This window comes from Papio anubis, chromosome 1 (assembly GCF_008728515.1).
Source record: "Papio anubis isolate 15944 chromosome 1, Panubis1.0, whole genome shotgun sequence".
Taxonomy (NCBI): domain Eukaryota; kingdom Metazoa; phylum Chordata; class Mammalia; order Primates; family Cercopithecidae; genus Papio; species Papio anubis.
The window spans coordinates 126283400-126301835 of record NC_044976.1 but is presented as its reverse complement, the minus strand read 5'-3'; the positions used below and the strand labels follow the sequence as shown (position 1 = coordinate 126301835).

The 18436-nt window shown below is 47.9% G+C and overlaps 2 protein-coding genes across 16 annotated transcripts in view; one reads left to right on the top strand and one right to left on the bottom strand.

Moving 5' to 3' along the window:
- The window catches only part of GON4L (gon-4 like), a 240991-nt gene extending 239365 nt beyond the window's left edge, over positions 1-1626 (top strand). Inside the window, exon 32 of the mRNA XM_031658588.1 lies at positions 600-1626. Within this exon, the coding sequence (XP_031514448.1) occupies positions 600-749 (150 nt within the window). The 3' untranslated portion in view covers positions 750-1626. The remainder of the gene's footprint in view (positions 1-599) is intronic.
- LOC101022377 (protein misato homolog 1) lies at positions 537-5673 on the bottom strand. Of its 15 annotated transcripts, none has more exons than XM_031658854.1 (14): positions 5153-5673; positions 4925-5060; positions 4377-4446; positions 4132-4271; positions 3883-3937; positions 3661-3799; positions 3388-3505; positions 3168-3302; positions 2914-3066; positions 2504-2635; positions 2246-2430; positions 1914-2018; positions 1714-1823; positions 537-1419 (listed from the first exon to the last, which is right to left on the bottom strand). In XM_031658854.1, the coding sequence occupies exons 6-14, from the start codon at positions 3684-3686 to the stop codon at positions 1208-1210; spliced, it is 1176 nt and encodes a 391-aa protein (XP_031514714.1). In that variant the 5' UTR covers positions 3687-3799; positions 3883-3937; positions 4132-4271; positions 4377-4446; positions 4925-5060; positions 5153-5673; the 3' UTR covers positions 537-1207. The 15 variants fall into 15 exon arrangements, with proteins under 15 accessions (XP_031514714.1, XP_031514752.1, XP_031514620.1 ...); XM_031658892.1 differs by having other exon boundaries at positions 537-1422; positions 1747-1823; XM_031658760.1 differs by having other exon boundaries at positions 537-1422; positions 3636-3799; positions 4196-4271.
- Positions 5674-18436: the final 12763 nt, after the last annotated feature.

Genomic DNA, 18436 nt, shown 5'->3' with positions numbered 1-18436 from the left:
TAAGGAAAGGCTTGACTCATCAGGGTGGTAGTGGTTCTAGGACAGGAGAAAGGACACTGCATTTTGTCCTTCCTGTGGAAGCCCCAGTTTCCATTCTAGCTTTTTCTTTTCTTTTCTTTTCTTTTTTTTTTTTTGAGCTGGAGTCCTGCTCTGTCGCCCAGGCTGGAGTGCTGGCATGATCTCAGCTCACTGCAACCTCTGCCTCCCGGGTCCAAGCAATTCTCCTGCCTCAGCCTCCCGAATGGCTGGGATTACAGGCGCCCGCCACCCGACCAATTTTTGTATTTTTAGTAGACACACGGTTTCACCATGTTGGCCAGGCTGGTCTCAAACTCCTGACCTCAAGTGATCCGCCTGCCTCGGCCTCCCAAAGTGCTGGGATTACAGGTGTGAGCCACCGTGCCGGCCATTCTGTTTTTAGGAGGCGTGTGACTTTGCACAAAACATTTAGCCTCTTGAGTTTCCTTAGCTATAATGACATAGCTCTCACAACCTTGCTGTGTTGAATACATAAAAGATTTTGCAAATCAATATATAGTGCTTCATAAATGTTAACATGTTACTAAGGATCAGCGAATACAGCCCTTCGCCTTTCTTAGGTCTCCCACCGTTTTCGAGAACTCATGCAGCTCTTCCACACTGCCTGTGAAGCCAGCTCTGAGGATGAGGATGATGCAACCAGTACCAGCAATGCAGACCAGCTGTCTGACCGTGGGGACCTTCTGTCTGAAGAGGAGCTGGATGAATGAGACTCTGGGAATACTTGGGTATCATCTACACAGGACCAAACCCAGCAGGTGCCCTGTCATTAGGCAGAAGGGTAGTTGTACTCTGCTTGTACAGTCCTTGCGCCCAGTTTACAGACCGGGAGAGGAGCCCAGGACGAGGACAAAGGCTGGAGGATGGAGTAGGACCCAGGGGCTCTGCCATCCTAGGCACCATTCAAGGTCTTTTATGAAGACCTTACAGATCTCCTCTGTAAATAGCATCGAGTGAGAGTGGAGCTCAGCTCTTTTCTCTACTTTTTTTTGGTCTGATGGCACATATTTATTGTTCTGTGGTCTAATCACAGTGTTTCTAAATGTAAAAAGTGCATATGTTGGTGTAGCTAGTCCTGCGACATCGAGCTCCTCTGCACGAAGACACTGGGCTCCTGCATCCAGCTGTTTTTATTGCACACTAGCTCCTCTCTCCCACACTGGGAACTTTAGTCCACGAGGCTGTCACCACCCTGGTAGCACTGGGCCAGGCTTTGTAGCTCCTGCAGGAGCTCTGCTACGTCATCGTGCTCCACTCCAGCATCCATGAAGCTGGCCCAGCGCCGCAAGTCGAGTTTGGTGAGGTCTCTGGCCAAGGCTTCCAGGGTCTGGTACAGGGACGAAGAGGAACACAGTGCCCCAAACACTGGGATGCTCTCCACTGCTGAGGAGGGAGAGGAAAGAGAGACCTGTAGATGGATGATTATTCTGCCTGGGACTCTATCAAACTGATAAGGAAGTCCAACCTTAGTAGACTTGATTGTAAACTCAACAAATTTGGTGTACTGTCCCCTTAGTACACCAGTACTCCAGAGGAAGAATGCTTTTCTTGGGAGCCATAGGGTGAATAAAGGAATGTTTAACTGTGGACTTTTTCAGCACTTTTAATCCAGGAATGGAGATAGTAAAAACTCTCCCATACTTGAAATCTCAGTTTTCTTTACCTCCTACATACCTGCTCCCTTGGGGGAACCATCCAGAACCATACCCTGTGGACTGCAGCTTGAGAAGAGGTGGGGGTAAGGAGGAGCCACCCTGCAGGGAGTCAGCAGCAGATGGGAAGAACTGTGGGGGCAGAGAACAGACGCTAAGCGCGTAAGAAGTCACAGGAGGTTTGAGGTTGGCAAGAAGGGCAGGAGCAACCGTTACACTGACCTCATGACTCTAGGCTGCTGCTGTTGTAAATACTGAGCCAAGACTTCTTCCCCAGTGGTACATGCGTGAAGGCAGGAGGGTGGAGGTGTCCCTGGGGTGAGCTGGCTGCCAGAACAAAGCCAAAACCACCATTAGGCTGTGGCAGCATGAATAAGAAACTAAGAATTCTTATGTTTTCAGGCCATCAGCTGGATCAAAAAAAAAATTTCTTTTTGCTTCCTTTTTAAGGGGTGGGGAGGGAACAATATCATTAGAATGTCCCAGAGAAATTAGGGGGAAAAGGATATGAAACAAAAATCTGACAAGGGTTCCTAAGGACCAACAGCTCTCACCTCGTGTGGCATGCTCTGTCTACACCCCTCAGCACCACTGACTGGGCAAAGCAACGTGTTCCAGAAGGCTCCCCACATGCAGACAGTGGGGTCCATGGGGTGGCTCCTCCAAACTGCATCAGGGAATCAGGAAGGGACTGGCCTGGAGCCAAGGGGAAAGGAATGGTTGCTCCTGCTGTCACCACCTAAAGAGAAGGAAGAGAACACGTTAGAGGACATTTTCTCAGCACTGACCCAACCCCTCACAAAGCTTCATACCTTTTTCCCACAGAAGCTCAGCATGTCAGCCAGATGAACCATGGAAACTGGAGAGGAACACAGGCGATAAGGAACAGTGACTGTGTCCAGGGCTGTAGCCAGGATGGCACTGCAGTGGAAGGGCAGAGTGGCCTGTAAGAAGACACCAAGAGGGGCACTTGGCCTCAGGCCTGGAAAAGAATGTGTGGAGGCAGAATATTAACACCAGAAAGATCCAGGGGACAAAGCAGGGGTATGTCTGGCCTCTGGCTGGACAAGCATAGGGCATAGGACAGTGTGATCTGAGAGGCCACATCACAGCTGAGTTCAAGCTCGGGCCTCAGGAACAGAGCCAGTAACAGACAGCGGCTGACTGGGAGTATGAGGAGGCCCCGTAGCCTGCTGCAGTCAGAACGAGCACCGAGACTTACATCGTAATGCAGGTAAGGGAAGTTGACAGGTGGCTCAGGTCGCAGGCCCAGGCTCCCACCCAAGGACAAAGGACAGACGAGAGAGCTGTGAGCAGTCAGGTGTACGAGACCAAAAGCTGTGTTTAATAGACGATAGATGTTTCTCTGGGCCTCCTGGTGAAGAAAAAGTAGTTTGCATTAAGCAACTCTCCCCCTGGGATTCTCATTTCTCCCTCCCCACCGTGTGACTGCTTACTCCTCCAAGTTCCACTCACCCCACGATGGTAGGGACCAGGTAGCAGGCCCCACGTCATTATTCCCCGCCCTGAATATTCATCTTGTAGCAGCTCTGCCGCCTTCGCGCCTACCCCAGAGAAGCCATCGTGCAGGTCACACAGGATCTGGAAGCCCTGAGCGGAGGTGAGTGATGAAAAATAGTTAGGGAGTAGGATGAGAAGAGCTTCTACCCTGGAGTGCACGTTGCCACGCCGCTACCTGCAAGTAGTCACATTCCTCCACGTAGAAGTGCAGCCTGTCCTCCAGCTCTTCCTGGTACTTGGGTTCCTTTAGGACACTTTCCCCTTGGCCAAAAGCTTCTAGCCGACCTGCTTCCCTGCCACAAGTAAACACAATCCAAGACTTACATCTCTTCCCTCAGCTCCTCAACCTCTTGTCCTGGGGGAGGGCAGGGAAGATGGCCTCAAGAGCCTCATCCTGCATTGGTGGGGACCCACGTTTCTTGCCTCACAGCCTTTGGGGTCCCCATACCCATCATGGTTGTACTTCTGAATCATACAGATGCTCCGGGGATGGAGATGGACTCTGAGGAAGTCTGACCAGACCCTGATGCTGGCCTCTGTAGGGATAAGTGGTTTTGGAGTTGTAGCGGTGGTGAGTGGTGGGGAACCTGAAGACAAGCAGAGGAAATGTACCTTTTTCCATGTTTCTGCTCCCCAGACCCGCATCCATCAGTATCTGGAGAAGTCTCACCTTTGCCATTGGGAATGGATTTGACCCTCCAAACACCATCACTACTCAGCACTCCCTGGGAGGGGTGAAGAAAAATCTACATTTAGTTCCGGGCAGTTTAGAGGTAAAGGTTGGTTCATCCTTCTTAAGTTGGCTGGCCACACCGCACACCCTCCTTTCTGTTCACCGAGTCGTGGTCCTTAGGAAAAGACGTGCTTTTTCCCAAAATATCATTCTAGGACATTTAAAGTGATTAAAATCCCCTTTTACCTGCCCCTATGGAGGCCCTCGGGTTGTAGCACTGGGTTAAAAAGTTCAGGGCAGAGGCCCTCACCTCTGCACTCAGAAAGTCCTGGAGATAAGGGTTCTTGGGGCAGAGTTCCTCTTTGTGTGTGGTGAGCTTCCCCTGCCTGAAAGAGATTGGAGATTGATCAAAGAAACCGCACTCTGATGAGTTCTCCTGCGTTCTATGTACGTACATGTTCCCCACCCTTATCCACACATCAATTACACACCATGCTATTGCAGCATCCAACTGTTTGTCCCTGTAGAGTCCACCTTCCTCTTTTAGGGAGCTCAAACTACCTGTACAGAAATAACAGAGACAAAGTTAGGTCAAAGCCTGGGGCACCCTACCCCTCTAGCCAACCTTCCTCTGATCACCTGACAACCTGCTGTCACCATCTCTCCAGCACTTGGCTCTTCCAAGCTTTCTGGGATATACACTAGTTGGGGGAAAAACCTTGGCCTAGGAGAATCTAGATTCCATCTTTCCGTTTCCAGCTTAGTCATTAAATGTGGGACCGGGGGCAAAAACCAGATCTAGCAGTCCCACAGGAGTGCTCTGGTTCAAGTCCTCACTGTCTGCAGGGCCTAGCAGCCCATTCCGGAGATGGCTCTTGAGCAACTATCGTGGGCCCCTGGAGTGCTGGCATGCTGTGCTCAGCTCATCTCCAGTCCTTGAGCTCAGTAAGGTGGGAGGGTCTTGAAGATAACGGCAGCGCAAGAGCTCGGCTCGCGGAAGGGAAACACAGGGCACTGGCTGACCCTGCCACCACCTCACCCTTCAGATCCATGAGGATGAGTCGCGGCGTGTAGGTATCCTGGCCGTGCAGCGTCCGGCCCGTACGATACAGAACATCGGGGCACAGCTCTCCCGGCGACTCCTTGGCATCGGTTGCTCGGCCCAGCGCAGCATCCTGGGGAAGCAGAGAGGACGAGGCAGGCCGGCTGAACGTCGGGACTGTAGATCCCGAAGGGCTCCTCGGGGGCAGCTGCCGGCCGACCTCACCTGCTGGTTCCACCAGTGCGCGCCCACGAAACCGGCAAAGTGTCCCAACTGCAGTGTGAGCACTTCCCGGGCCCCGCCCGCCATACTGCGCGGCTCCAAGGGACCGCAGCGACCCAGCCCCGGCGCTCGCTGCTCCTAGCCGATTGGCTTAGCAGGCGCGTGGGCGGGTGTCATTCTCGGCGACCTATTGGTCCGCAAACACATCCTTTTCTATTGGAGAAACGAGTCGCCAATTCCTGCCTCTTCCTAGACGTGGCCCAGTCCGGCGTCTCTGTGGTTGCCTGCGAGGGGCGGGGTCCACGGGCCACGCCGTTGCTCCTGCTGCACGTTGGAGCGGGCTGGGCGCTGCCTCCGCCGCTGAAGGGGCCGCCCGGTCGCGGGCCGCGGAACGCTCTTCCTCGTACTTCCCCTGAGGTCTTATCCCTTCTCACGATCTCCGCTGGCTGATAGCTCCCCGGGCAAAAATAAAACCTCGCCAGAAAAGCGGAAGCTCCCCTAAAGCCTCCCGTGCCCTCTCATGTCTTCAGAAGTCACGCGGATCAGGACTAATACCCTGTGGACTGGCCTAGCTATCATATCTCTATCATTTACATGTATTTATCTGTCTCTGGTATCTAATACCTTATGTAAATAGAGTCTGTATCTGTTGGTGTCTTTTGTTCAATATGGTTTATGTAATTCATATTTTTGCATATATCTAATTCATTTTCGTCGCTGCGGAATAGTCCATTGTATGAATACATCACCATGAAACTATTCTAAAGAAAGAATATATTCTGCTGATAATAGCTGTTGGGATTGTTTCCAATTTTGGGCTATTAGGTGCTGTGATTAACATTCTTGTGTGTATTTAGAAAGAAGGCAAGGGCCGGGCACAGTGACTCACGCCTGTAATCCCAACAGTTTGGGAGGCCGAGGCGGGAGGATCAACAGAGGTCAGGAGGTTGAGACCAGCCTGGCCAACATGATGAAACCCCGGTGTCTACTAAAAACACAAAAAATTTAGCCGGGCGTGGTGGCGGGCGCTTGTACTCTCAGCTACTCAGGAGGCTGAGTGAGGGAATCCTTTGAACCTGGGAGGCGGAAGTTGCAGTGAGCCGAGATCGCGCCACTGCAATCTACCCTGGGCGACAAGAGCAAACGTCAGTCTGAAAAAAAAAAAAAAAAGGGCTAGGCACAGTGGCTCACGCCTGTAATCCCAGCACTCTGGGAGGCCGAGGCGGTCGGATCACGAGGTCAGGAGATGGAGATCATCCTGGCTAACACGGTGAAACCCCATTTCTACTAAAAATACAAACAATTAGCCGGGCTTGGTGGCGGGCGCCTGTAGTCCCAGCTACTGGGGAGGCTGAGGCAGGAGAATGGCATGAGCTGGGAGGCGGAGCTTGCAGTGAGCCGAGATCTCGCCACTGCACTCCCGCCTGGGCAACAGAGCCAGACTACATCTCAAAAAAAAAAAAAAAAAAATGATAAGGTAAATATTGGTTGGGCACCGAGGCTCACGCCTGTATTCCCACATTTTGGTGAGGCTGAGGCAGGAGGATCGCTTGAGTCAGAAATTCGAGAATTTGAGGCTAGACTGGACAAAGTAATGAGACTCCCCTTCCCCCCAGCCTCTCTATAAAAGAATTTTTCAAAAAATTAGCTGGGCAGCCCACATATGTAGTCCTAACCAGAGACTAGGGTGGGAGGATCGCTTCAGCCCAGGAATTAGAGGCTGTGGTGAACCCTGATTGGACCACTGCACTCCAGCCAGAGACAGAGGGAGACCCTGTCTCGAAATTTTAAAAAGTGACAAAATGTTAATTGAATCTAGGTGAAAGTTACAGGCGTTCTTTTGCAGTACTCTCTCAGCATTCTTGTAGGTTTGAAATTTTTTTTAAAAAAAAGGTTAGAGGCCGGGCGCGGTGGCTCAAGCCTGTAATCCCAGCACTTTGGGAGGCCGAGACGGGCGGATCATGAGGTCAGGAGATCAAGACCATCCTGGCTAACAAGGTGAAACCCCATCTCTACTAAAAATACAAAAAATTAGCCGGGCGTGGTGGCAGGCGCCTGTAGTCCCAGCTACTCGGGAGGCTGAGGCAGGAGAATGGCGTGAACCCGGGAGCTGGAGCTTGCAATGAGCTGAGATCGTGTCACTGCACTCCAGCCTGGGCCACAGAGCCAGACTCGGTCTCAAAAAAAAACAAAAAACAAAAAACAAAAAAAAAAGGTTAGATCCTCTTATCTATTCTGAGTTCTTTGTATTTTCTCATGTATTATATTTAGTTTTATTTATATATTTTGAGATGGTCTCACTCTCTTGCCCTGGCTGAAGTGCAGTGGTGCAATCTCCCGGCTTACTGCAGCTTCAACCTCTTGGGCTGAAGGAATCCTCCCACCTTAGCCTCCCAAGTAGCTGCAATTACAGGCATAGGCCACCGCATCCGGCTAATTTTTGTATTTTTTGTACAGAGGGGGTTTCACCATCTTGTCCAGGCTGGTCTCCTCAGCTCAAGTGATCTGCCCACCTCGGCCTCCCAAAATGTTGGGATTACAGGTGTGAGCCAACGTGCCGGGCTACTATTTCGCTTTTCTAAGTATGATGTGGGCTGAAAAGTTCTATAGTCTGACAGTTTAAGGAAGTTTTCTGTCCTGATTTGCTAAGAGTTTTGATCATGAATAGATTTGAATGTTTTTTACAGCTTTCTCCAAACCGAGATAATTACATTATTTTATCCTTCCTTTGTTGTGCTAATGAATAAATTACATCGTTAGATTTTCATGTAATACTATTTGCATTCCTAAAATAGACCTAAACTTGGCCGGACGCAGTGACTCATGCTTGTAATACTAGCACTTTGGGAGGCCGAGGCAGGCGGATCACGAGGTCAGGAGTTAGAGACTAGCTTGGCCAACATAGTGAAACCCTATCTCTACTAAAATACAAAAATTATCTGGGCGTGGTGGCACGTGCCTGTAATCCCAGCTACTTGGGAGGCTGAGGCAGGAGAATCACTTGAACCAGGGAGTCAGAGGTTGCAGTGAGCCGAGATCGTGCCACAGCACTCCAGCCTGGTGACAGAGCAAGACTCTGTCTCAAACAAACAAAAAAACCAAAACTCATTTGTGTTGATTATCTTTTTAAAATATTGGATCTGGCTGGGTGTGGTGGCTCATGCCTGTAATCCCAGCACTTTGGGAGGCCAAGGCGGGCGGATCACAAGGTCAGAAGTTTGAGACCAGCCTAGCAAACATGGTGAAACCCCATCTCTACTAAGAACACAAAATTAGCAGAACGAGGTGGCACATGCCTGTAATCCCAACTACTCTGGAGTCTGAGGCAGGAGAATCACTTGAACCCAAGAGGCAAAGGTTGCAGTGAGCCAAAATAGGGCCACTGCACTCCATACTGTGCAACAGATCGAGACTCTGTCTCAAAAAATAAGTAAACATAAAATATTGGATCTGGGCCGGCTGCAGTGGCTCATGCCTGTAATCCCAGCACTTTGGAAGGCTGAGGCAGGTGGATCACTTGAGCCCAGGAGCTCAAAACAAGCCTGGGTAACACAGTGAGATCTTGTTGCCAGAAAAAGAAAAAAAAAAAAAAAAAGGCCGGGTGCAATGGCTCATGCCTGTAATCCCAGCTTTGGGAGGCTGAGGCAGGCAGATCACCTGAGGTCAGGAATTTGAGAACAGCCTGGGCAACATGGTGAAACCCCATCTCTACTAAAAATACAGAAATTAGCTGGCAGTGGTGGCATGCACCCAGCTCCTCCTCGGGAGGCTGGGGAAGAATTGATTGAACCTGGGAGGTGGAGGTTGCCGTGAGCCGAGATTACGTCATTGCACTCCAGCCTGGGAGATAGAGCGAGACTCCATCTGAAAAAAAAAAAAAAAAAAAGAAGAAGAAAACATAGAAAAAAAAAGTTGGATCTTGGCCAGGCAAAGTGGTTCACACCTGTAATCCCAGCATTTTGGGAGGCTGAGGCAGGCAGATCACTTAAGGCCAGGAGTTCAAGACCAGCCTGGCGAACATGGCGAGATCCTATCTCTACTAAAAATAAAAAAATTAAATTAAATTAAATTTTTTTTAAAAAGGCTGAACATGGCGGCCAGAGCTTGTAGTCCCAGCTACTTGGGAGGCTGAGGCAGGAGAATTGCTTAAACCCAGGAGGCAGAGGTTGCACTGAGCTGAGATTATGCTACTGCAGTGCAGCCTGGGTGATAGAGCAAGACTCTGTCAAAAAAAAAGAAAAAACAGTTGGATCTATATATATATATATATATTTTTTTTTTTTTTTTAGACGGAGTCTTGCTCTGTCACCCAGGCTGGAATGCAGTGGCCGGATCTCAGCTCACTGCAAGCTCCACCTCCCAGGTTCACGCCATTCTCCTGCCTCAGCCTCCCGAGTAGCTGGGACTACAGGCGCCCGCCACCATGCCCGGCTAGTTTTTTGTATTTTTTAGTAGAGACGGGGTTTCACCGTGTTAGCCAGGATGGTCTCGATCTCCTGACCTCATGATCCACCCGTCTTGGCCTCCCAAAGTGCTGGGATTGCAGGCTTGAGCCACCGCGCCCGGTTTCTTTAATGTTCTTATCAGCATTTGATATTAGAGTAACAGTGGCCTCAAAAACAAGTTGGGAAGTATTTTCCCTTCTCTATTTTCCATAAGAATTTGTATGAGGTTGGCATCATTTCTTTGAATGTTTGCTAGAATTTACAGGCCAAGTTACATAGACCTAGAGTGGGTTTTTCTTTGTTTTTGAGACATTATCTCGTCAGCCAGGCTGGAGGGAGTGCAATGACTGGATCACAGCTCACTGCAGCTTGAACCCCTGAACTCAAGCGATCCTCACACTTCAGCCTCCGGAGTAGCTGTGACTACAAGATTTTAAACTTCTTTTGTAGAGAAGAGGTCTCTCTATGTTGCCCAGGCTGGTCTCGAACTCCAGGGCTCAAGCCATCCTCCCACATCGGCCTCTGAAAGTGCTGGGATGGCAGGAGTGAACCGTGCCCTGCTTGGAGTGTTTGTAGAAAATTTTTCACTTATGAATTATTCAAGTTCTGTATTAGTATAGGAGTATTTAAAGTTTATATCTTTTCTGTGTCAATATTGGTAAGCCATATTTTTCTGGAAATTTGTCCATTTCATCTACAAATTCAGAGCTATTACTACCAAGTTATTTATTGTGAACTCATTTAACCTGTTTCACATCTGCAGGATCTGTGGTGGTGTGCTTTTTTATTTTCAATATTGTTTTTGTTTTGTTTTGAAATGGAGTCTTGCTCTATTGCCCAGGCTGGAGTGCAGTGGTGCAATCTCGGCTCACTGAAACCTCCACATCCCGGGTTCAAGTAACTCTCCTGCCTCAGCCCCCTGAGTAGCTGGGATTACAGGTGTCCGCCACTACGCCCTGCTAATTTTTGTATATTTAGTAGAGATGGGGTTTTGCCACATTGGCCCTGCTGGTTTTGAACTCCTGACCTCAGGTGATCCACCCACCTCAGCCTCCCAAAGTGCTGGGATTACAGGCATGAGCCACTGCGCCCAGCCCAATATTGTCTGTTTTAAAGGCGAAAAGTTATCTGTTTTCTGTCCATAGTAAATCAGTTTTTATCAATTTTAATATTTTTAAATATTTAATTTTATCATGTTTTGAGATAGGATCTTGTTTTGTCACTCAAGCCGGAGTGCAGTGGCACAAAATGGCTCACTGCAACTTCAACTTCTTGGGCTCAAGCCATCCTCCCACCTCAGCCCCCCAGGTAGCTGGGACTACAGGCCTGCGCCATCACGCCCAGCTCATTTTGCATTTTTTGTAGAGATGAGGTTTCACTATGTTGCCCAGGGTGGCCTTGAAGTCCTGGGCTCAAGGAATTCTCCTGCTTTGGCCTCCCAAAGTGCTGGGATTACACTCTAAGCCTGAGCCACCGTGCCCTGCCACCCAGTATTTCCAACGTACAAGATTTTTGTTTAAGTTTTGTGTTTAGTAATTATATAATCATTTAATTTGAATTAATTTCTCACTTACATTCTGATTTTTCTTCCTGACCAATGGGCACATCAGAAAAATATGTTTTAATTTCCAGACATGTGAGGAGTTTCTACTTCTCTTTTGGTTTCTGGTTTCTAGTTTAAATTGCATTAGAATCAGAGTACACAGTTGTATCATTTAAATTCTTTGAAATATATTGAGTCAGTTTATGGTCCATTGTCAGTCAATTTTGAACGGGTTCTTTATGTGTTTCAAAAGAAAGTACATTCAGAAGTTTTGGGATTTGACAGGTGGAAGGTGAGGCCAGAAAGGCAGGTCCACTCTATATAACTTCTATTGAAAAAGATCTGCGAATAAGTGGACCCATGCAGTCCAGAAATGTTGTTGCTCAAGGGTCAAATATAATGACCTGATGTATTTTCTACTTTGTAGAACAAGTGCTTATTAAATTAATAATATGTTGGCTGGGCATGGTGGCTCACGCCTGTAATCCTAGCACTTTGGGAGGCCGAGGTGGGCGGATCATGAGGTCAGGAGATCGAGACCATCCTGGCTAACATGGTGAAACCCCGTCTCCACAAAAAATACAAAAAATTATCCGAGCGTGGTGGCAGGCGCCTGTAGTCCCAGCTACTCGGGAGGCTGAGGCAGGAGAATGGCGTGAACCTGGGAAGCGGAGTTTGCAGTGAACCGAAATTGCGCCACTGCACTCCAGCCTGGGAGACAGAAGGAAACTCCTTCTCAGGAAAAAAAAAAAAAAAAAAAAATTAATAGTACGTTTATTAAAGCATTATTTCATAATCTTATGCCTTTCTAGAGGTTTGGTGATGTCCAAGTTCAGCTTTATGCAATTTAAGTTGCTCTCTTTTCTCTCTGTCTTCCTGGGTTAAAAAAGATGACTGTATTTAGACTGTCAAAAATAAAATATATTGTGTGAATGTAAAAGAACTTCTACCAAAAAAAAAGAAGTTGTTTTGAGATTTAATTTTTTTTTTTCTTTTGGAGACAGACTCTTGCTCTGTCACCCAGGCTGGAGTACAGTGGTATGATCTCAGCTCACTGCAGCCTCTGCCTCCCAGGTTCAAGCAATTCTCCTGCCTCAGCCTCCCAAGTAGCTGGGATTACAGGTGCCCGCCACCAGGCCCTGCTAGTGTTTGTATTTTTAGTAGAGACGTGGTTTCACCATGTTGTCCAGGCTGGTCTCGAACTCCTGGCCTCTGGTGACCCACCTGCCTCGGCCTCCCAAAGTACTGGGATTACAGATGTGAGCCACTGTGCCCAGTCTGGGATTTCATCTTTAAAAACACTTCCATTAGGACAAGTGTGTTAATCATGCTATTAAATCTGTTTGGGTGAAGGAAAAGGGACAAGATGGAGGAAGGTGAACAAGATGGAGCAGTCCCTGTTGTTTCCGGGTTCTTCCGCACCAACTTTCCCGCGCACGGGAAGATGCAGATCAACCGAGCATGCTCCAGGTGATGTCAATCCGAAGAGATCAAAACTTACCCGGCCACGCCTATGGAGACGCCCCTATCACGCCCTTATCCTGCCCACTGCCCTCCCCCTTCCAGTACCAATGCATAAAAGTCTGCCACTGGCAGGAGCCAGCGTGACTTCTTCGGCCCCCGCATTTGTGGACCGGAGAACATCACCCGAGAGCGCCGGCGCGACTTCCCTGGCCCCCCACACCTGAGGACCAGAGAACCTCGTCCGAGAGTGTATGCATATTTGCAATAAAAGACTGCCACTTTCTTATGTACTTTGGCCTCATGTTTAATTACTTAGCTCTCCTAAATTAAGTTACATTAAATTAAATCAAAACAGTTAGTGCCAAATTAAATTAAATTAAAACAAAATCTTTATGTTCTTACCAATTCTTTTGTCTCTTCTACCAATTACTGAAGTATGTTAATTCTGTAATCATGATATTTCTTTCTTTTTGTAATTTGTTTTCTTTTGTTTTTTTGAGAGAGAGTCTCATTGATGCCCAGGATGGAGTGAAGTGGTGTGATCTCAACTCACTGCAATGTGGTGAAAAGAAAGAGAGATCAGCCTGTTACTGTGTCTATATAGAAAGAATTAGACATAAGAGACTCCATTTTGTTCTGTATTTGAGATGCTGTTAATCTGTGACCCTACCCCCAACCTTGTCCTTGCAAAAGACATGTGCTGTGGTGACTCAAGGTTTAAAGGATTTTGGGCTGTGCAGGGTGTGCTTTGTTAAACAAGTGCCCGAAGGCAGTATGCTTGTGAAAAGTCATCACCATTATCTTAATCTCAAGTACCCAGCGACACGTACACTGCCAAAGGTCGCAGGGACCTCTGCCTAGGAAAGCTAAGTATTGTCCAAGGTTTCTCCCCATGTGATAGTCTGAAATATGGCCTCGTGGGATGGGAAAGACCTGATCGTCCCCCAGCCTGACACCCGTGAAGGGTCTGTGCTGAGGAGGACCATTACAAGAGGACAAGAGGAAAGAAGGCCTCTTGGGGGTTGTTGGCAGTTGAGATAGAGAAAAGCATCTGTCTCCTGCCTTGTATGTTCTGTTTACTGAGAAAGGAGAAAACCGCCTTAGGGCGAGAGGTGGGACTTGTTAGCGCAATGCTGCTCTTTATGCACTAAAAAGGTTTATGAAGATGTTTGCATATGCATATCAAGGCACAGCACGTTTCCTTAAACTTATGTCACAGAGATCTTTATTCATATGTCTTACTGCTGACCTTCTCCCTACGATGATCCTATTATCCTGCTACTTCCCTTTTTTCTAAGATGGTAAAGATAATTATCAATAAATACTAAGGGAACTCAGAGACCGGTGCCGGCGTAGGTCCTCTGTATGCCGAGTGCCGGTCCCCTGGGCCCACTTTTTCTTTCTCTATACTTTGTCTCTGTGTCTCATTTCTTTTCTCAAGTCTCTCATTCCACCTAACGAGAAACGCCCACAGATGTGGAGGGGCAGGCCATCCCTTCACTGCAACCTCCGCCTCTCGGATTCAAGTGATTCTCCTGCTTCAGCCTCCCGTGTAGCTGGGATTACAGGCACGCACCACCACACCCTGCTGATTTTTGTTGTTTTAGCAGAGAGGGGGTTTTACCATGCTGGCCAGGCTGGTGTTGAACTCCTGGACTCAAGTGATCTGCCCACCTCGGCCTCCCAGGGTGCTGAGATTTATAGGCATGGGCCACCATGCTTGGGCAGTTTTCCAGTTTTCCAAAAAACCTGCTGAAATTTTGATAGTGATTGCATTGAATCTATAGGTCAATATGGGAATAATTGCCATCTTAACATTATTGAGTACTCCAATCAATGAACATGGATTGTCTTTCCATTTAGTTAGATCTTTTAAATTCTCATCAGGAATATGGTTTCTAGTGTACATTTTGCAGTTATTTTGTTGATGTTATTTATTCATTCATTTATTTATTTAGAGACAGGGAGGCTGGGAATAGTGGCTCACGTCTGTAATCCCAGGACTTTGGGAGGCGGAGGTGGGCAGAACACCTGAGGTCAGGAGTTTGAGACCAGCCTGGCCACCATGGTAAAACCACGTCTCTACTAAAAATACAAAAATTAGCTGGGGGTCATGCCCCATGCCTGTAATCCCAGCTACTCGGGAGGCTGAGGCATGGGAATCGCTTGAACCCGGGAGGTGGAGGTCACAGTGAGCCAAGATCTTGCCACTGCACTACAGCCTGGGCCACAGAGTGAGACTCCGTCTCAAAAAAAAAAAAAAAAAAAAGTCTCACTCTCTAGTTTTTTTGTTTGTTTTTGTTTTTGTTTGTTTTGAGACCGAGTCTAACTCTGTCACCCAAGCTGGAGTGCAGTGTCGTGATCTCGGCTCACTATAACCTCTACCTCCTGGGTTCAAGCAATTCTCCTGCCTTAGCCTCCCAAGTAGCTGGTACTATAGGCACCCGCCACCACACCTGGCTAATTTTTTTATTTTTGTATTTTTAGTAGAGATGGGGTTTCACTTATATTGGCCAGGCTGGTCTGGAACTCCTGACCTTGTGATTCGCCTGCCTCGGCCTCCCAAAGTGCTGTGATACTGGTGTGAGCCACCGCGCCCAGCCTTTTTTTGTTTTTGAGATAGAGCTTCATTCATGTTGCCAAGACTGGAGTATAATGGTGCAATCTTGGGTCACTGCAGCCTCCGCTTCCTGGGTTCAAGCGATTCTCCTGCCTCAGCCTCTGGAGTAGCTGAGATTACAGGCGCCTGCCACCATGCCTGGCTAATTTTTTGTATTTTTAGTAGAGACGGGCTTTTCCCATGTTGGTCAGGCTGGTCTTGAACTCCTGACCTCAGGTGATCCACCCGCCTTGGCCTCCCAAAGTGCTGGGATTACAGGCGTGAGTCACAGTGCCCGGCCACTCTGTAGTTTTGCCATGTTGCCTAGCCTGGGCAACCAAGCTACACTCTGTCTCTACTGAGCACTAAAAAAATTAGCCAGGTGTGTCTGGGTGCGGTTGCTCATGCCTGTAATCCCAGCACTTTGGGAGGCCGACGCAGGTGGATCACAAGGTCAGGAGATCAAGACCATCCTGGGTAACATGGTGAAACCCCGTCTTTTCTAAAAATACGAAAAAATTAGCCAGGCATGGTGGCAGATGCCTGTAATCCCAGCTACTGGGGAGGCTGAGGCAGGAGAATGGCGTGAACCCAGGAGGCGGAGCTTGCAGTGAGCCGAGATCATGCCACTGTACTCCAGCCTGGGCAACAGAGCAAGACTCCGTCTCAAAACAAACAAACAAACAAAAAACTAGCCAGGCATGGTGGCGTACGCCTGTCATGCCAGCTGCTCGCGAGGCTGAGGCAGGAGAATCACTTGAACCCAGGAGGTGGAGGTTGCAGTGAGCCTTGATTGTGCCATTGCACTCCAGCCTGGGTGATAAGAGAGAAATTCTGTCTCAAAAAAAAAAAAAAAAGGTAGCCAGAGCCAGGTATGGTGGCACACACCTGTGGTCCCAAGCTACTCTGGATGCTCAGGAGGAAGGATCAATTGAGTCCAGGAGTTGGAGCTGCCATGAGCTATGATCACGCCACTGCACTTCAGCCTGGGAGACAGAACAAGACTGTCTCTTAAATATATATATATATATGGCTGGGCACGGTGGCTCATGCCTGTAATCCCAGCATTTTGGGAGGCTGACACGGGCAGATCACGAGGTCAGGATATTGAGACTATCCTGGCTAGCATGACGAAACCCCGTCTCTACTAAAAATACAAAAAATTAGCCGGGCGTGGTGGCAGGCGCCTGTAGTCCCAACTGCTTGGGAGGCTGAGGCAGGAGAATGGCGTGAACCCAGGAGGCAGAGCTTGCAGTGAGCCGAGATCATGCCACTGCACTCCAGCGTGGGCAACAGAGCAAGACTCCGTCTCTCTCTCTATATTGTATATTTTTAATACATATACATTATATATAGGAACCAATATCATACATAATATACTATATATTACTTTCATATACAATATATAGTAGAATATATATTACTTTGATAGTAATGTATTACTGTCAAGTAAATAGATTTCAAAGTATATATATCAAAGTAATATACAGTATAATATACAATATATTCCTTTTTTATTTTTTGAGATGGAATCTTGCTCTATTGCCCAGGCTGGAGTACGGTGGCATAATATTGGCTCACTGTAGTCTCTGCCTTCCGGATTCAAGCAATTCTTCTGCCTCAGCCTCCGCAGTAGCTGGGATTACAGGTGCCCGCTACCACACCTTGCTAATTTTTTGTGTTTTTAGTAGAGATGGGCTTTTGGCATGTTGGGTTCAGCATATATATATACATATATATATATATATGTATATATATATATATTTTTTTTTTTTTGAGACAGAGTTTCGCTCTGGTTGCCCAGGCTGGAGTACAATGGCGCCATCTTGGCTCACTGCAACCTCTGCCTCCCGGGTTCAAGCAAATCTCCTGTCTCAGCCTCCAGAGTGGCTAGGATTACAGGCACCTGCCACCATGCCTGGCTAATTTTTATATTCTTAGTAGAGACAGGGTTTCGCTATGTTGGCCAGGCTGGTCTCGAACTCCTGACCTTTAGGTGATCTGCCTGCCTTGGCCTCCCAAAGTGTGAGGATTTTGGCCACCACGCCCAGCATTTTTTTTTTTTTTTTTGAGTGGAGTCTCACTATCAGCCAGGTTGGAGTGCAGTGGCGTGATCTCTGCTCACTGTAACCTCCAACTCCCAGGTTCAAGTTATTCTCCTGTCTCAGCCTCTCGAGTAGCTGGGATTAGAGGTGCGTACCACCACCCCAGGATAATTTTTGTATTTTTAGTAGAGATGGGGTTTCACCATGTTGTCCAGGCTGATCTCAAATTCCTGACCTCAAGTGATCTGCCTGCCTCGGCCTCCGAAAGTGCTGGGATTACAGGCATGAGCCACCATGCCTGGCCATATATACATTTGTGTTGAATTTTGCCTCTAGGATTTGGTAACAGAGGTTCCTTCTAGGAAAGCACTGGGAGAAAGGGACTATGACTGATTTTCCATTATAGTGATTCCTAGTACCTATGGGGGATTCGTTCCAGGACCCCACTTTCCCCAGGTAACATCTTCAGATGCTGAAGTCCTTCATGTAAAATGGCACAGTACACTGTATTTTATTTTTATTTATTTATGTATGTATTTTTTGAGATAGAGTCTTGCTCTGTCGCCCAAGCTGGGGTGCAGTGCCACCACCTCGGCTCACTGCCACCTCCACCTCCCGAGTAAGTGATTTTCCTGCCTCAGCCACTCGAGAAGCTGGGATTACTGGCGCACGCCACCACGCCCAGCTAATTTTTACATTTTTAGTATAGGTGGGGTTTCACCATGTTGGCCAGGCTGATCTCAAAGTCCTGACTTCAAGTGATCTGCCCGTAGAACACTTTAAATCAGCTCTAGATTACTTATAATATGTAATAAAATGCCTACACATAACTTCCATCTTGTGGGTTCAGGGTAGTACTTGGCACATGAAAATACAAGTTTTGGTTTTTGGAACATTATGGAATTTTTTTTTTTTGACCGAAAGCAGATGTCCACTGTCTTCTTCACATGTTGTGATCGTGGCTTAGAGGTAGGCACAGTGCCGCTCCAGCAGCGAGGGGTTCGCGTTACTTAGGAACAGCAGCTCTTTTTTCCCTTCTTCTGTAGGAGCTAAAATGGAGACAAACACAGGTAAGCGGCAGTTTCCTCCTGCTGCACTGTGTTCCCCAGGAAATGGTGTAGCCAGAGGCTACCATATCCAAATTACGTTCTGAGGTAATTATCATCTGCCAAGAGATCTTACTTCTAGACT

Excerpts from the sequence above, each read along its gene's own strand:
- LOC101022377 (XM_009183064.4), bottom strand. The coding sequence starts at position 5,236 with ATGGCGGGCGGGGCCCGGGAAGTGCTCACACTGCAGTTGGGACACTTT. Across the intron at positions 4,447-4,924 it reads CATCCTCATGGATCTGAAGG|GTAGTTTGAGCTCCCTAAAA; the intron begins GTGAGGTGGTGG and ends ATTTCTGTACAG. Across the intron at positions 3,800-3,882 it reads ATCCATTCCCAATGGCAAAG|GTTCCCCACCACTCACCACC; the intron begins GTGAGACTTCTC and ends GCTTGTCTTCAG.